The 18,038-nt window shown below is 39.0% G+C and overlaps 1 protein-coding gene across 1 annotated transcript in view; it reads right to left on the reverse strand.

The window, feature by feature from the left end:
• Nucleotides 1-18,038, reverse strand: part of ARB2A (ARB2 cotranscriptional regulator A) — a 269,497-nt gene that overhangs the window by 69,021 nt on the left and 182,438 nt on the right. Inside the window, exons 9-10 of the mRNA XM_075726337.1 lie at nucleotides 7,185-7,301; nucleotides 3,758-3,842 (exon numbers count right to left, since the gene is read on the reverse strand). Of these exons, the coding sequence (XP_075582452.1) occupies nucleotides 3,758-3,842; nucleotides 7,185-7,301 (202 nt within the window). The remainder of the gene's footprint in view (nucleotides 1-3,757; nucleotides 3,843-7,184; nucleotides 7,302-18,038) is intronic.

Below are 18,038 nucleotides of genomic sequence, written 5' to 3' on the forward strand. Positions count from 1 at the left end.
TTCGTATTCAGGAAAACAAGGGCCATGTTTACCTGGAAAAATTTACCACAGTGCCTTTCCCGGGGTAATGTTCAGGCCACTATCCTGAAATCAAAGTAATTTAATTCCTGAACAGCAATAGAGAAGGACACAGATCCATGGATCTGCTTTCTCCCATCCTCACTTTCAGCTATTCCCACCCAGCAGCTGCTCCAGTAGGATGGCTTCCCAAAGGGCTTGTGAACTCCCTGCTCCAGAACTAGGAGAATGTTGTAAGGTCTCAGAGACATGAAGTGAACTACAACTATGGCTAGCAGTAACACGATACAACCTGTCATTAAAACGTCTGTCCCATTGTCTGTATCAAATTACTACTTGACTTCCAATCTCCTAACCAGTAAGATTCCCAACCCTACTTCATTTTTATGTGATCATCTTTAATATATGGACTGCTTTCAAAGTCTTCACCTTTCTCCATCCTACATTTGCTTGTCTTAGGTAGATAGGAAATGGATCCATCTCCTCTGAGACAGAAGAGAGGTCTTCTGGTTTGACTCCATTGGGAAGGTGGATTAAGACTGAGGCAGAAGATAACCTCAGGTCTAACAAAGGTCCTTAATGAGGGCTGAAAGTGAAGAGGTAGGAGATAGTTTTTTTAACATGGACTGAAGGCTGGAGGGCTCCTCGAGGCCAATGAAGTGACAGTGCCACAGCTGAGGACCTTACCTGCACAGTGCTCCAAAACTGGAAACCAGAGAGGGCTGTGAGCCAGAGAACGAGCAGAGGGGAATGATGCTGGACAGCCCTGCCTGGTAAAAGATAAATGGCAGAGGGAGAGTGGTGGTGGACTCTCCTCTAATGAGGAAGAATGCCTTGTTCTTGCTGGAAAAATATGGGAAGGATAACAAGATGGGTAGTGTGGACAGAGAGCTTCAACAGGAGCTCCAGGCCTGATGGAAGATGTTTGAGCTGGGAGATATGTCTCTCAACACATCATGGGAAGCTTTTTAGGATGACATACACCACACAGGACAACAATGTTAAATGGGAAATTTTAGAGGATAACCCCTTTGGTGTGATGATAATGTGTCGCAGGAAGACATTAAACTATGACACTAACATGCAACCAAATCCTTGAGCCATGGAGAAAAGACCATGAAGGTGGGACCTTTGCAGTACCCCACCTCTTGCCACAAGGACAGAGAATGGATTTATTATGGCTTGCTTTTCCTGTATTGTTTTTGTTCTCACAGCCACAATGTTTAATTATTGAAGTGTATTCATTCCTTTTTGTAACTAAGACATGAATGAATTATGGCAAACATTTTAATTACTTATTAATACTCTAATCAAAAGCTTGAACAACTCTATCTGGAAATACAAGTTGTTTTTCCAGTTTGATGGCCATTTATTTCTCTCTAGTGATTTTTAAGGGAAATGCAAGCAAGAGACTGTGACATAATCTGAAGTAGGCACTGCTCACAAACAAACTGGGGTTGCCTGTAAATCCCAGTATGCTGAATGGCTGAATATCAGACCCTTTTTGGAAAAGCTGGCTCATGAGATGTGACTGAGAGGCAGTTATTCCTGAACTTACTTCTCAGTGCAAACACAGATAAAAGATGGGGTTCCAAGCAGAAAAGAGAAGTGAATCTTTCTTCTGCAAAAGGCTGATTTTAAAAAATCTCTTGTCGCTCCAGTTGCTCTCACTGTCATTCATTGAAATATCAAGGGCAATGCTGCCAGTATTTGAGTGTGGGCTATTTCAGTACTGCAATTCTCAGGAAACGAGTGAAATAAAATCTTTCACATTAAATACTAATGCTCCTACATCTAGTAGCATTTCATAAATTTATTAGATTACCCTAATACAGGCTTATGACATTGCTCATATAAACACACTGTAGGTATTATCCACTTGTTGCTCTGTAAATGTCTTACAGTTGTCCATGTAAGACATGAATACGAGAAATATAAAAAAAACATATGAGCAAATTGATAATTCAGCAGTAGTCACAGAAAGCTATACTATTTTAAACTGTCATTATATTACAAAGAACCAAGCTTCCATTTAAATCATTGTCCAAAATCTCTGACAAGAACTTCTAAAACATCAGTAATCTTAATCTAGTGGCATTGTATGTATGCATGAAACACAAATAGCCAACTTTTACAATTTTTACTGGCTGAAATCCTACCCCATTTAAATTAATTCTTCTGCCAAAGACTTCAGTGCAGCTGGGAGTTCATTAAGTGGAGTATAAACGTTATGCCCACTACAACCCATCCTCAACAGAAATGTAAAATTAAGACCTATTCACACCCCTGTTAAAGCATCAGTCTGTTTTTTAAATAACACTTAGGATTTCTTTTATAGAATACCTTTTACATTATTTACACAGGAGGAATACAAATAAAGAGTAGAGAAGCTCAGATGGAGGATTTTCAGTATTGGCAAGTGTACTGTAAATACTGACTGGTTGCTATCCAAGCCCCTATTTACCTGACTAAAATGACTTCTACAACATGCACTCTTGCACAACAGCAACACAGACATCAGAGATTGAAAGTTAATCCTCTTTTAAAGAATTCGCCTACTGAACAATATTTTTCTTTTAAACTGCAGTACTCTCTCCTAAAGGAGCAGAAAGTTGGTAAATGAATGTTGAATCTATGAAAATTTTAGTAATATTTCATCTCCCTAAGCACTAAAGAGCAATGTCAATGCTATTGCACTGTGTCTGTACAGAGCTGATGATCTGCATGGTTAGATCCCAACCCACAGCAGAAATGTGATTACAGGTCTCTGGTTGTGAGCTCTCAAACAAAGTACCACTAAATTTTCCAAGCCTTAAAAATATCCTGCAGTAAACCAAATTTCATCTGCAAGGTTAGGTCTCATTAACAACCTCACAAATCCAGACAGATATGAATCTCTAACTTCTCATACGAACAACTACGTCTCACAGAGCAAGGTCAAACACTGTTCCAGCTTTTAAATTAATATTGTATAGGCTGTGTCTTCCTTTGAACCTGATTTTGTATTCTACAGAAATACGCTACCTATGGCTTTTAGGAAATCTGATAATCAAACATGAAAGTTCAATAACAGCTTTATGTATTTTAGATTACTTTCCTACAGAGATTTGAGATTTTCCTGTTACAGTGACAACTACATCTGCTTTCTGGAATTACTACACATTAACAAAAGTCTCTGTGTATTATTTCATGTGCTCCTTATGATTTATGATTCATGATTCATTAATGAAAGAGTGTAGCTGAGTATTTCCAAAAACCAGAAATCCCACATCAAGTTTCTTGGACACTGTAAATTCCCTACGCAAAGTAGACTTTTGCTGATCAGAATTCAGAATTCCTATTTCACTTAGCTGGCTGTACCTTTTATTAACATACTTCTTTAAAACCTTCTTGCCCATACGAAGTTAGATATTTATTCAAGGATCTATGATAAATTTCCCAGTTTCCATCGTCGCTATTATTTTTCGTAAGCTCCTACATATGATGTCACCAATTACTTAAAGCCAAAGAGAAAAGAAGACTAGAAAAATGTAAGCTACAAGTAGACAAGAGAACTTAAATCCCACACAAAACAAAAAACCAACAGTGGGCTGTATAAAATAGCAGCAGCCATATGCTTTCAACCGTATCTTGCCACAGAAGGGTTAAAACGCATTCAGAACCAAATGCATTTTTAAGTAACCAAGCTGCTCCTGGGCACAAACACGTATACTAGCTGGCTGCAAACAAACTGACGTACCTGCAGAGACGCGGGGGCAGTCTGGCAGCATGGACTCCACTGAGGTGTCCAGGGGCTCGGAGCTGGACACCCAGTTGCAGCAGTTCTGTAAGAGAAGGCAGGCAATTTTTGGGTAATCCAAAAACTCAGAGCAAAAATAAACACAGATTTTGTAAATCGGGACAATTATCACACCAAAATACTCAAACTAATTTACACAGCAGTCGCAACAGGGACCGGAAGGTAAACTACACCAGCTTATTCACACAAACTGCCAATGAAATATCGCAGTTTCATTCTAAATAAGTAGAAAGAGTAAGACCATAATTCAGGAGATTGGTAATGTGCTTAAATAGCATGTCTTTAAGTGCTACTTTGAATGCCAGTGGACTAAAGTACATGCTTGGACCAACCAGTGCCTGAATTACCCACTGCATATTTTAAGCTTTTCCTTTCTGTAGTTGTTAAATAGGTGTTGATATAAACACTGAGCCTGCTTGCTTGCCAACATTAAGAAATCAGAATTTTTCAGGGTGTTTTGATGGAGTATGCTGTGGAAAGAATGGCTGTGAAATCACAAAACAACGTATTATAACTGAATGAAAGCCATCAAGGTAGCAGGTTAATATTCAAATAACTGGAAATACAGCTGAGATGAATTGGGCATGAACATTTAAAAATGCAAATACTGGTCTTTGGGGAATTATGTTCAGGAAGCATTTACATTTACCTTTCATTCCTGAACCTCTGAGTAGGATGAATTTACCATGAATTTTCTAAATGTTTTGCTCCAAATGCTATCTGTTCAGAGAAGCCTATGAATTAAATAATAACTATTATTTGTAATTAATTAATTATTAGTATTAAATAATATGTTTTTAATAAAATATGCTGAAACTACACCAAATCTACTGGATTGAAGGTTTAATTATAAAGCAACTACATTTTTAATAGGATTGCCAGCTGAGCTATGAGATCTACATGGCTTCCCTTATTACGAATCTGAGTTTTCCCTTTCTCAAAATGTGATTAACTTCATTAAGGGCAAAAGTAAAAAAAAAACCCCGCAAAACTTTCTGGAAAGACCCAATCAATTTTCAGACAGATTTCTAAAAAATCATCCCATCAATCATGATGGTAAAAATGGACGACTGCTATTCTGGTAAACAAGCATGTATTGTGTATTTGTAGATGCTTGCTGCCCTAGTTGTGCACCATGGAGTCCGTCCTCACTGTGGAAAGATCCTTGACTGGTAGATCAAGTGTCTTATTGTATTTCCTTAATTCATTCTGTCTGGAAGAAGATGTCAGCTGTGTTGCAGTGAGGAGAGAATTTCAAAGGCTTCAGTCCCCACCAATAAAGGGCGAGGAATGGCTTTTGAATAGATTTGTCAAGGCAACCCTACTGTTCTGGGACCAGGGAGAGCAGGAACAACATAAAGGAAGGGTTGCTGTATGAGATTAGAAAGTGAAGTTCACAAAGCATGGCAGATTTTTGTAAGAAACAGTACATCAATGAAACTATTGAACTCGTTGAAAAAAAAAAAAGAAAACAAACACACTGCCCAGTAATGCAACTTTTTTAGCAAAAAATGGTTAAAATGGAAGTATTTCACAAAGGCTTTAAGGTTTAAAGTAGCAAAGCATTATACATCTTACAATTTGCATGTGTAATTTTAATTAACAGCTGAATGTGAAATTGCAAATGTAAGATGGTAGAAATTATAAAAGAAGTAGAATTTTTATGAAGTATTACATTCATTTGAAATAAGTAAAATTAATATTAACTACCGATAGAACACTACATCAGAGAGCTAGAGATAATACAGAAGATTAGCACACAATTAACCAGCTTTTATATACAATGTGACACTTGCCTGTAAGAAATAAGTATTCTCGAAAGCAGTGTCAAGATATGTAAATGGATGATTTGTTTTATCATTCATCACAGCTCCTAATAAATTCAAAAATCATGACTTCTATAGGTACTAAAAATAGGCCACCAATGATACAGGAGAGATAGCTCCAATGAAGAATTACTTTTTTAACAATTCATTCTTTCAATGACAGCAATTAGCCCTACAGACAGGCAGCGATTAGGTGTATATTTTAATTATTATTCATTTTACCAGTAGCCTTAAGCCTGATTAAAGTAAGAGATATCCAGGTGATACGCTAGTCTTAATACCACTCAGCCACACTTCACATATGTAAAATTCTTCTTTCTTATAGGAGATTTTCAATGCTAATGTAAGTTATGACACTCCATCCACTTTTTAGGCCATTAATCATTTAACTTATTCTTTAAGATCTACTTTCTGCAAATGAAATTAAACGTAATGCACTTGTCTTATTCAGACTAAATGCTTAAAGAAAAATGGAGTTGTCAGATTCAAATTACAGGATTTAAAATTTCAGTTTTACTACATAACATATATTTCAAGGTTTTGATTTCCCATAAAGAAAATGGGGATTTTTCTGACAGAGCCTGTAGGGGTTACCATTCTTTATATTTTTAACAGTTAAGTCAGAGTTGTCAGACTGCATCCCAGGTGATTCTCTATTCCCATCAGTCATGGCCTATAAAACTGTAAGGTTAAGTCGGGAATAGGCAGTCTATACACAAAGTTTCACTAAATCCATGGGAAAAAGTCAAGTTAACAAAAACTCCAGGATACGACTAGTTTAAATTTGCCACATGCACCTATTGTTTTAGCATTCTGCAATGGGAACGTAGGAAACATGGACATGAGCCTGATCTGGAGAGGAAGAGACTCATAAACAGAAGTTTAATTGGTCTCACTTTAAAAAATATGATTTTAAAAATCTCAGCAATCCCATACTGAAGTATTAAATGAATAATGAATGCATGGCATCATCCTTCATCGAAGGGTGGAACTTGGTGCTTGCTGGCCATGAACCAACACCAGATCATCTTGGACCAACTAGCTGTTGGTAGGTGTACAGTAGCAAATACTCCAACTTTTCATCAGAAAACCTCAGAGCACTTCAGAAGTAATTACATCTCATAAAACTGCTGAGAGAAAGGATTTTTTGCCAGTTGTGCAAATCACCAAACTAAGTCACGAGGAGCTTAGAGCAGCTGTTTCATCATTGCCAGACCAAGGCAGGAGCACTGGGTGTGCCCAGGACTTTGCTCCAGATATCAGGCAGTGTGTGGGCTGCCTTGGTATATATGTCTATATTGCTGTGCAGCAGGAAGAAACACTGGACTTGATTCTTAATGTTTTGACTGCTATCATTGACGTTCAGAAATGGCTTTAATCTTGGTTATTTTAGGGGCTGGCATGGGCACACTTTTCCATGGTCCTGTAATGTCCTGTATTTCATACCCTAAAGAAATGGAAGGGGTCAGCAGACAAAGACATGTTTCTAGAGCCATATACAGATGTATATACTGCAACTCTTTAAAAAAACCCGGCCTCACCTCTCGCATCCACTCTCGAATAGTTTTCCCAACTTCTTGATGCCACACATTGTGAACAGAGTCTGTCAACGCCACAGCAGTTACCTTATTCTTTACTTCTGCCTCTCGTTGAATCATCTGTTAAAAAATATTGGCTTTAAGTTCTTTCTTTCTATTGAATAGAGTCTGCTTAGTCACAGATAATGATCTTAAATTAAAAAAGGAAGAGCAATACAAGTTCAATACTTGACTTCGCTTATTTTAAAGTTTATACAAATCCTAACAGCTCCAGAAACACAGAAAGACCTAATATTTTTTATAAAAGAAATAATACTAACTTTTAACTGACTGAACTATTCAGTCCTATTATTTTCCATGTGGCTTGACAATTCTAGGATTAAAGGTATCATAGTGAAAAAATGGAAGATTCCCTGAGGACACCTTTTACAAGCTTCTCCAAGTTCCTATTTCTGTGCTTCAGGGAAGCTGGTACCCGTGGTTCACTGTAAGCTACTCATGACTATCATCTACTAATTTTCAGTAGATTGCTGTAGTTTTTCTGATGTACAATCTTACTTTGACTTGTATGGTTTTTTTTTTCTTTTTCTATCCAATTTAGCTACCTTGCATTCCCACCATGGTCCCAAAATTCTTTGTGGTCTCTCTTCTACATATGCTTACCCAGCTAATGCTGGAGCCTCTCAACATTTTTAGGATATTAAAGAGCCTCTGTTGTTGCAAATGACAGTATGACTAAATAATATTAGTTCTAAAACCAATTAAATGATTGCTGCAAATAACATGAGCGAACTGACAAAGATGCTGTGGAATTCAGCGCTGCTCTGCAAGATAAAAGGGACTGCGAAAGAAAAGTTTGATATCAAAGAGAGACAAAAAGGTTTTAATCTCCTGACACGAGTGACCCTAATTTGTAACACTGGATCAAAGAAAGTATAATGAATTATACTTATAAAACCAGAATTTTGCAACTAGTGTCTTTATCACTGTGTATGCTGCACTGAAGTTAATGTTTTTTTTTCGGTTTCCTTTTGTATAAATGGCAACATACACAACATTTCTAAAACCAGGCATTCTTTGTTCATGTTCTAGTAACTGGGTACGAGCACACAGGCTGCACCTCTGAAAACACTGCTCTAAAAGAGACTCTTACAGTGGGGATGTGAATTATATTTTGCATCAGAAACTTCAAAATAAACACCTCAATCCAGATTTTTGATACAAAAATAGCATTTATCCATACCTTATGCAAACGGTCTCCTAGTTTCTTCAAAACACCACACATGTAAACCCTTTTTGACCAAACACTCTTACTTCCAATTCTCTATAACTGCAGTATAATATTCTGAATTACTGTGTCTTGCCTTTTTTTTTGTTTACATTATGTATATTTTAAAATCAGTGTAATTGAATTAATATTCTAAGGGAAAAATATGCACCACTATTTGCCAGGTAACGCCAACCCAGAGGTCCTCTTCTAGATAAAATCAGGTACTCTGTCTTTGGTAATGTCAGTATTACACGAATTCAGCTGAGCTTAGAATGTCTTGGGCAAGGGTGTATGAAGAAACCCTTAAGAGCAATCTTTCTTCATGTGAAGCCTTTCCATACAAAGCCTTTTTTTCATCATTTACCTTCCTGTGGGGCACATTTAATATCTAGAATTTTTGGAGGATGGGACATAACAAGTATGTGTGTGTGGGACAAAATCACAGATTTAGGACAAAATAGCATCTATTGTAAGAGGGTGAGCTTCTTTCAGCTGTAACACGATACTGACATTTTCAGCCAAACATCTGATACTGAGCACTAAATTCCACTGTAAATATAAAGATGACAAAACTCCGTCCGTTATGAAACAGTACATAAGAACAGTGAATCTCTCAGGACTATCTTCAGGCTGTTGTGGGAACCACCAGTGATTCTGCGAAACTGGGGATGAAACCCCTGAGCTCCAGAGGAAGGTAGAGCCTGAAAACAAAGGTTTTTATTGATGCTACAATCCCCCTCTCCAAACCTGTATGGACACCCCAAGCACCCATAAATGCTTTGTCTCTCAAAGGGCTGAGTCACTGAGACCTTCGACCAGCCTGGTTCAGCAGAACTTGGACTCATTATGAATATCTCATCTGCAATATTCTATTCTATTCTATTCTATTCTATTCTATTCTATTCTATTCTATTCTATTCTATTCTATTCTATTCTATTCTATTCTATTCTATTCCAGTTCTTTACAATTACACCAGGCCCCAAATGTGGTTCAGACCTGCCAAACATCTGAAAATACTGGTTTTTAGACTGAAGCTTTACTGTCCCCTTTAACAGGCACAGCTTTGTGCATGAGATGATCACTGAAGAGATGACCCTTTGATTGCAGGGGAAAGCCAGAGTGCGTTTGGGAGGGCTGTGGCTAGTCCCTTCTCTTACCAGCCATCACAATGATCCAACTGCTTTACCTTTACATAACAGGTAAGGTAGCATCACCCTCCTTCTCTAAACAGGACTGCATCTGCAGAAAGACCTCCTGCTGAAGGGCTGCAGGTCCTGCTAGGTTGCCAGGAGCTTGTGTTCCCTGCCTTCTCCTAAACCCAGAACCACATGTGGTGTGGTTAGGGGACTGGACCCTCCATTCCACATAAAAGCCTTAACAGTGGCTCAGAAATCCTGCCAGAAAAAAAGTTTTCTGAAAGAGATGGTATCCAACAGGACCTGTAAGCCACACATGCCCAGCTCACACTAGTTCTGCTGTATATTGAGTAAGTTTTGGAAACATGCCATATGTACTAATATTCCTGTACTAGCACTGTGCATTCCAACATGCATTTGGCTGCACCATCTTGCACAAAATGCTGTGATTTAAATGGGCAAAGGAGCAAAAATGTCATTGTCCTTGAAGCGCACGTACCTACCAATTACTCAGAATCATTACATGCTGGGGGAAGCTTAAAATCGTCACCAGCTCATTGTGTTCCAGCATGACTTCCCCCATGAAGGGCTGATCTTCAGAAGTACTGCTAATGACCAACAAGGGGAAAAAAGTACACTCTGCTTTGGAAAAGCAGTCTTTTCTCAAGCTACTGTGCCCCACATTTCTGTTTCGAAAACTAGCCACCCAGTTCATATTAAGAACATCACGTTTTTCTTCAAATCACAAGGAAATACAGATATGTAGATCCCTTCTCCCTTTCTATACCTAGCTCAGGTTTGCTATTCTCAATTTCTGTATGCACATGGAATAGTTGGCAGCCATCGATCACCATCTTTTCCTACTCTTACTTCACATGGCACATGCAGTCTTTGCTTTTTAGGTCATATAGGATATGGGGAATAATATGCAATACCCGACATGCTGCTGGTGCTTGCTGCTCAGCTGTGTGGATGCCTGCAGAATGGCATTCTCTTCACAAAGACCAGCGAAAAGACTGAGGCTGACAATGTGAGTTTTTTGATAACTGAGCCACAGCGCTGAGCACAGGACAAGGGCTCATGGATGCAGCAGCAAAGAGGGACCAAAGGGATTAACTGAGCTTCAGTTACAGATTTCTCTACATCCAATCCAGAAGAAGTAAGTTTTGGTAGGCACCCATGCCCTTATGAGCCAACTTGGAAAGAAAACAGGCAAAAACAATATCTTGAGTGGAGAAAGGATCAAGGGTATAACCTTTGCTTAAACAGGAAGTCTAACACGTCCATCTTTAAGTGACACAGAAATGTCACAACAGAGCATGTCAAACCCAGGACACTTAGCTTCTACCATAACAGCTCAAGTTCTCTGCTACAACAGGGCATGAACTGATAATAATAACCAAGGAGAACGTATCCAGGTGACGCTCAAGCAGCAGACCCTCTTATCAGGGATGATAATTTATCCTGCAAGAAGATACAAGAAGCCTATGTGCTTTTGGCCACAGAAGCTTCAATAACTCAGTAAATGCTTCAGATTCAGCGGATTGATAGCTCACAGTTAAAACATACTTATCTTTTCTAAAAATAGTTTTGAATTCACATAAATTTTAAAAATTAAGTGAGCAGAATAAAATTGTTAGGGTAAAATATATTAACATTCAACACAAATGTAGCAGGCAGCTGCCATTCAAATTCGATACAACTACAGACTTGTATCAAATTCCAAGGGAAGGATGCTATGGGATGCATGATTTACATTTCCTGGGACTAGTTTTATTCCATGCAGCCAGTACAGTCTTTTAAAGATGACGTGCTAAAACTGAAGATATTTAATAGACCACAGACTATTTACAATACTACAAATTACTTTTTTTTTTCCCCCAGGATAATCTGTTTTTTACTGAAGGAACAATTGCAAACAAAGACCTAAGGATTTTGTCTAAAGTTCATTTTATGCCTTATACTCTCTGTACATCAGTAAATTCCATAGACAGGAAGTTCTCACAGCCTAGGAATTACTTTATTTCAGGCTCAATGATAACTTTCAAATTTTATTCTTAGCTGAATACATTTTGCAGGAAGCCATCTCTCTGTGCACCCCTTCATTGGATGGCTTATGGTTCTGCTCACTCTGTCCTTACATTCCTTCTTCTTCTTCCAACAATTTATTTATAGTCAGAAGTAGGTAAACTGGGACTTCTCTGGCAGGTAAACCGGTTCTCATTTATTACTGCATCACTCAATACACCACTCTGGGTCCTCTAGACTTTCCCAACCATCTTTTCTATTCAGGCATTTCCATTTTGCCTTTGTCTTTGTGTTCCTTCTTTGTAGTCACAGTAAAGTTTAGGTTTGTAATTTATTAACCATATATCATCACTACTTCATATTTGATTCCCTTAGAATGGCAAGTCGTAGACCAGTGTTCACTGCAACAAGTTAGAAAGCATTCAGGCATCTTTTTGGAAGCTGTCTCTATCCCAGTGGTTGAAAATCTGTTCCTTCACTTTGCAAGGGAAAACATCAATTACCTATTCGCACAAGTATTCAACTCTATCACTTACATAAGCAAGAACTTGAAATTCCCTAAAAATGCATTCCTTAAATTCATATATATTAATTACCCATTTATTGGTCAACTTAATATGCGTTCTACTGCCAAACTGTCTGTAAGGTCAGATGGCAATCCTCTGTAAGCTAATATTACACAATCACCATAACTTTATAATGACAAAAGGTTGATACCTTATGATCTGTATGCATATAAAACATAGCCTCTTAACATATTACATATGCAATATATTTAGTTTGTGTATATATATTTAGAATAGATGATAAAATACATCTTTGACAAAATACATATTTTATAGCATAGCACTCTTGTCAAATGAAAGCATCAGTATGCTAAGAGGTGACTCAAAGGTCTGATCCTGCAAACACAAAAATACATGAACATCCCAGTAGACTTCAGGTAAATGGCTTGTGGGATTAACTCTTTGCAGCACTGATTCCATACTCTTTATACCTATTCTAACAAATTTAACAAACATTCTGAGAAAGGTAAAATAAATTTAAAACCTGCCTCTCTTATCTTTATGGTTTCAGACAATCAAACCAACCTCTACCACTTCGGATTTGGGGGATACTTAGTCCTCTGAGTTGCTTGTAATTAGGTATGAGGAAAAATGGATTGGAAAAAAAATAAAAAATGCCACCAAATTTTACTTTCTCTTGAACTTTTGAAAAAATCTTTCATCTACTTCCCCGTCTTCTATCACAATTTCAGTTGTGGCATGGGGTTTACATGGTATGCACTGGGCTTGAATGGGCATGTCTACAATAAGCATTTGGCTTGGAGCAATATAATTTTGACGCAAGTCCCCCATTGTCTCCAGTTGCCTCACACTGGTTTGAGTCTCTAAGAGGTTTTGGCGTGTGCAAACTGAATTCCTTTCAGAAGAAACTGAACTGGAAGGCCGTGTCCAAATGTCCTCAATGATTTCCATCGATCTGGGATTCCCAAGACCTTTCACTGCCTGCTGGATAGAATACCCGAATTTCTGAAATACTCTCAGGTTTTTGCACGTCTTAAAATGGAATTAGATCCTCAAGTCTTCATAAAATATTATTCGTTAGGGATTAGAATTACAGAGCAACTACATTTGAACAGCACATAGCAAAAATAATAAATAATCCAAAGTTAAACTAGTTCCCGTTTTCAATTAGCAACAAGAATAATTTTCCCTAAATGAATTCCCAGGCATGTGATAAAATCCCTGCTTGCAGTAGACAAAGCATCTGATACACACCAGTTTTTAAACAGCAAAAGAAAATATCTGCAGAGATACCATCATAGAATGACCATAGCCAAGTACTTTCTGATATTTTGTTCAAAGATCTATTGGATGTTACATCTACAACTGTGATAGCTTTCTACAGCAATAAATCACACTGCAACAGTAATAATAATGCATGAACATATTAGAACAGATTGCTTTAGAGCATCTAGAGTCTAGGACTTGTCACAGTTCACACTATAAACCAGTTTCTGTTGTGGAACTTCTACTGAAAATTTCCACACATACCTTACATGGTGGGTATAAGTTCTTAAAATCTATCATGATTAGAAAAATATTTAATTCTCAAATAACTGAAGATCAAAAAAGCGTAGGGGTCATCATAGCTCAGTAAAAAAAACCAACAAAAAACCTCTGTACACAAAACTCTGCTGGTAATATTTTGTGAGCAGCACAAACATAACTCATGGCTCTCTAGTATAAAAGCCTCAGGCTTCAGCTTTCTTAAAACTTTAAACTTAATAACGCAATTCCCCAGGTTCTCTTGTCCCTAGTGTCTTACGACAGAGAGCTTACAGAAGAAAAGCCTTTGAGGACCTGTAATAATGTGGAGAACACCAAGTTCCCAAACACAGGCGCTTGTGCTAGTAAGTGCAACAGGACCCCGGGTAGGGATGCTGGCTCACCTTGCTTACAAACCTCCCAGTGATTTGGCCAGCACAAACGAAGCCTAACAGTTCAATAGAAAACCCATCACATAACATAAACTGGTATGGTACTGTGTGGGTAAAAATCTTTGAATGGGTCCCGTACATCTCACCCACAACCGCTCAAAACAAAACAAACTGGTGGAAGGGGCACCCTCCAGAGTCTGGAGCACAAAATGCTGGCATTCTGCACATAGTTTCCTTGCAGACCAAAAAAGTACATTAGACAAGAGGGCTCGGTCAAGCTCTTCCCATCAAAAGCTCAACCAAAGTGAAGAAAAGCCAACCCCTTTTTTCATGCATCTCAAGGTATTTCAGTGGTGAAGGTTGCTGAGATATTTGCCTTTGGGCTGCTGGAGAACCACAGCGATAGTCAGGAAAGGAGGTTTGGAGCAGCTGGGTCTACCTGGAGTCAGCCAGTTGGTACTCCCTCCTGACAGCAGCAGTCTGCCATCCCAAAATTGGAGATCTGAGCTGGCAAAATCTTATGTCTCATTGACATGAAAATAAAATTTTGAAGGGTCAACAACCTCCACCTATCTCAACCAGGAACAGAGAGTGAAGCCTGATCAGTTTAAGCAGTAATGTTCCTATGCTGCTGACTGCAGCAGGGAGACGTTGGCTTGCCTTGAGCTCAATATAGGAGCTCAAAAATGGTCCAGTCTTAGGAACATGGAGCTCCACAAGGGCCAATTCATGCTGCCAGGAAACAGCCTAAATTAGCATGTGCAGTATTTGGCACAACTAATGCTGAAGAGCATCTGATACTTGAGCTGGGTTGTTTAAAGGTAGCTTAGGTATGTCCACTGCAGTACACAAGCCCCAAGAAAATCGTATTTGAAAAATCCACACAGTTTGCTAAACTGTATTTCATTTTGTATTCACAGTTAATTTGGACTTGGGTAGTGAAAGATGTTGTGAGCACGTGATCACGCCTAAACCCCCGGCACAGCAGAAGATCCTTTGCTGCTCTGGCTTTACCATGTGTCTGTGTCAGCAGCATCCTCTTAATAGAGATGCAGGAGGTTTTCTGGCAGGAGGATGCATCACCTCTCCAAATGGCATGAGCTCAGCCAGCAAGAGCATTCCTCTGCTAGAATAGCTACGCAAAACCTGCACTAGAGGTTTAGCACATAGTTATCTTGGCTGGGGTGGCGAAGGATTTTTTTCAAGCTCTTAGCTGATACATCTTTGCCAGTAAAATCTTATGCTGTAGGTCACAGCTTTGCTTTTTCTTGGTTTACCTGGATTTCTGAAGCACTGGATAGCTATTTGAGTACCATGCCTAGTGGATAGCTATTTGAGTATCATGCCTAGTTTGAAAAGAAATAATAAAGTCAAATAAAATAAAATAATAAACAAAACAAAACTATTAGTGAACTGCCTTAATCAGAACCATCTAGACCCATCACTGAAAGTTCAAAGTGCAGCAGCATCAAGAAAGGTCAAGATCTATGTGGACTAGAAAGCAGAGGTGTCTCTGCTTGAAACTGGGAGTGCTCTCAGCCTCCTGCCCTGAACTTGCTAGCCTGGGCTCAGCTTTTCACAAAGACTTTCACAGCCCTAGTCAGCTCTGAGCATGGGCAAACCACAACCCATCATCTTGAACATGTTTCCTTGCTTGAATGTAGTTTGGGTGCCAGACTTTCAGCCTCATCTTGCAGCCATTAGGGACAGTTTAATGTCATTTAAGAGCAGTAGTTGGTGCACAGTTGACCCCTAGCAGCGATGCATGGCTGACATTTTATCAGAGGTGCCCCATCGAATGCAAGCGAGGTGCCAAATGCTGCCTGAGACCTATTGGTCAGCAAATATTAGTAAGGTTTCAAACCCTGCCAGTTTTCTTGCTGTTGACGGGCGTTGTAGGAAGCTCCAGACTAGGGAGGAGCAGGGTCTTGGGGTGCAGACAGATGATTGAGTTACGGCGACTCCTCCAGTCGCCGCCTGTCAGCCTCGCCACGGTAGCTCGCAGCTACCAACCTTGGCCATCTGGTCCACCCATCTGAGGGATGCAACTGCTCCAGGGCAGAGCCACTCATCTGCTCCCCAGTCAGGCACCACACCACCACTGTCTTCAGCCCTAGGGATTTAAGCTTGGTCAACATCTCTGAGGTTGTTACTTTGGGTGATTTCAAATTAATTAGGACATAGGGCTGGACAGAAACAAACCCTTCTCACACCAGGAGAAAAGTTCTTCCTAAGGTACTTGCTTGAGCTGAGTATCTTTTAAATTACAGTGGACTAGCTTTGCTGTATCTAAACAACCAGTATGTGTATAAAATGGATCAATAAAACAAGTAATTCACTCCTAGCCTGTCTTTCCGGGCTCCTCCTTTGCATCATGTGGGGTGAAAACCTCTAAAAAGCCTTGAACCAGAATATGCAGGTTCTTGGAATTTTATTTACTCAGATAAAGTTAAATAAAATACAGTGATCTTAAATCTTTGTGATGACAAACTAGTTGAAATAAACTGCTCCAGAAAATCAGTGTGTAACAAAACCACTAATACACAAGGCTTGAAAATGAAATGATACAAGGGGTTGGAGGGGTTTTTTTTTTATATTTTACCATCATGAAGGTAATGGTTCATATCTAATGAAAAACGTGGCCTGAAGTAAGTTATGGAAGTAATTTTCTCATGTTTTAATAAATGTGTAAATCCAGAACTCAGTCTACAAGTGAACAATCATATTAGCAAAATGAATGTGAAACAATCAAGTAAATAACTGTTTTTACATGTTAAGTATCAAATACAACAGGGTAAAATGGCATTACTTCTTCATTGCTTCTGTCTAAATGGTACATGGAAAACTTTTATTATAGCTTTATGCAAATCTCATGCTGGTGCATTTTTCAGTGAAATAGTCAGTTTCCTTATATTTCATTTTATACCTAGAGAAACAGAGAGAATTGCACTGGTTTAACATCAAAGAGCAAATACTCCACATATTTCTGGATGTTGGCTGAACAAGGACAGAGCATTTATTTAACAAGCTGCCCTTATTTTGTCATGTGTACACAAACATGTCAGCCTATGTATTAATTTTTATTAAAAGGCCAGACTTAAAAAAACCAAGAAAAGAAAATGAGAAAAGCTGAGTGTTATGCTCAGCACCTCACAGATGGACATGGAGTTTGACACCCTTGTTATTTAAACACAGACAGCTGGATTTCCAATTCAGCCAGAGGATAAGACAACACTCACTCTTCCTGTCCTTTGAAGCCTCAGCTTCGACTCTTGCAACCTCTGAGTAACTTCAGGAAGGAAAAGTCTCTCCACAGGCAAGGCCTCTGAGCAAGAGGGTATGTAAACTGAAACTTTTGGGGTCACACAAACTCATGCAGATAACTCTCTTCATGGTTAGGGAATGGCAAATTGTGATTTATTATTGCAGGCAACCAAAAGAGAGGAGCAGCAGCTTCCCTCTTCTTTCCCGCTAAAACGCTGCTGCCGTATGCACACTCCTTCACCAAAAAATGTATGTGCACGTGTCGCAGAAAACCAAAGTACACCAAGCAGACCACAATACGACTGACATCTTCGAAGTCTGAAAAAAAAGGGGAAATACTAGATAATTTTTTATCAGGGCTCTTTCTCTGACTTTGGACACGCCATCAGATACCAAACAAGGTTTTCCACCCAGAGTGAGATGGGGAAGTAGCAGCAAGGCTAAGAAGGCTCCACGGAGGAGAAAATCTTTCACACACAGAAGGGCTTTGTAGAGCAACCTGAAGGATGTGTAACTGATATGACAAACGATTCAGATAAAGATCTTCCAACTCACAGTACAGAACAGACTCTCATAAACAGTACACATTCATAATTAAATGTCTGGTCCATGCCCTGTGCCGGTAGCTGCCAGGCACAGGTGTACTGGCAAAGGAAGCCCAGACCCTCCACGCTCTGGAGACACTGGGTATGGACCTGCTCTCCAGCAGGTCTGG

Source organism: Pelecanus crispus, chromosome Z (assembly GCF_030463565.1).
Source record: "Pelecanus crispus isolate bPelCri1 chromosome Z, bPelCri1.pri, whole genome shotgun sequence".
Classification (NCBI taxonomy): Eukaryota; Metazoa; Chordata; class Aves; order Pelecaniformes; family Pelecanidae; genus Pelecanus; species Pelecanus crispus.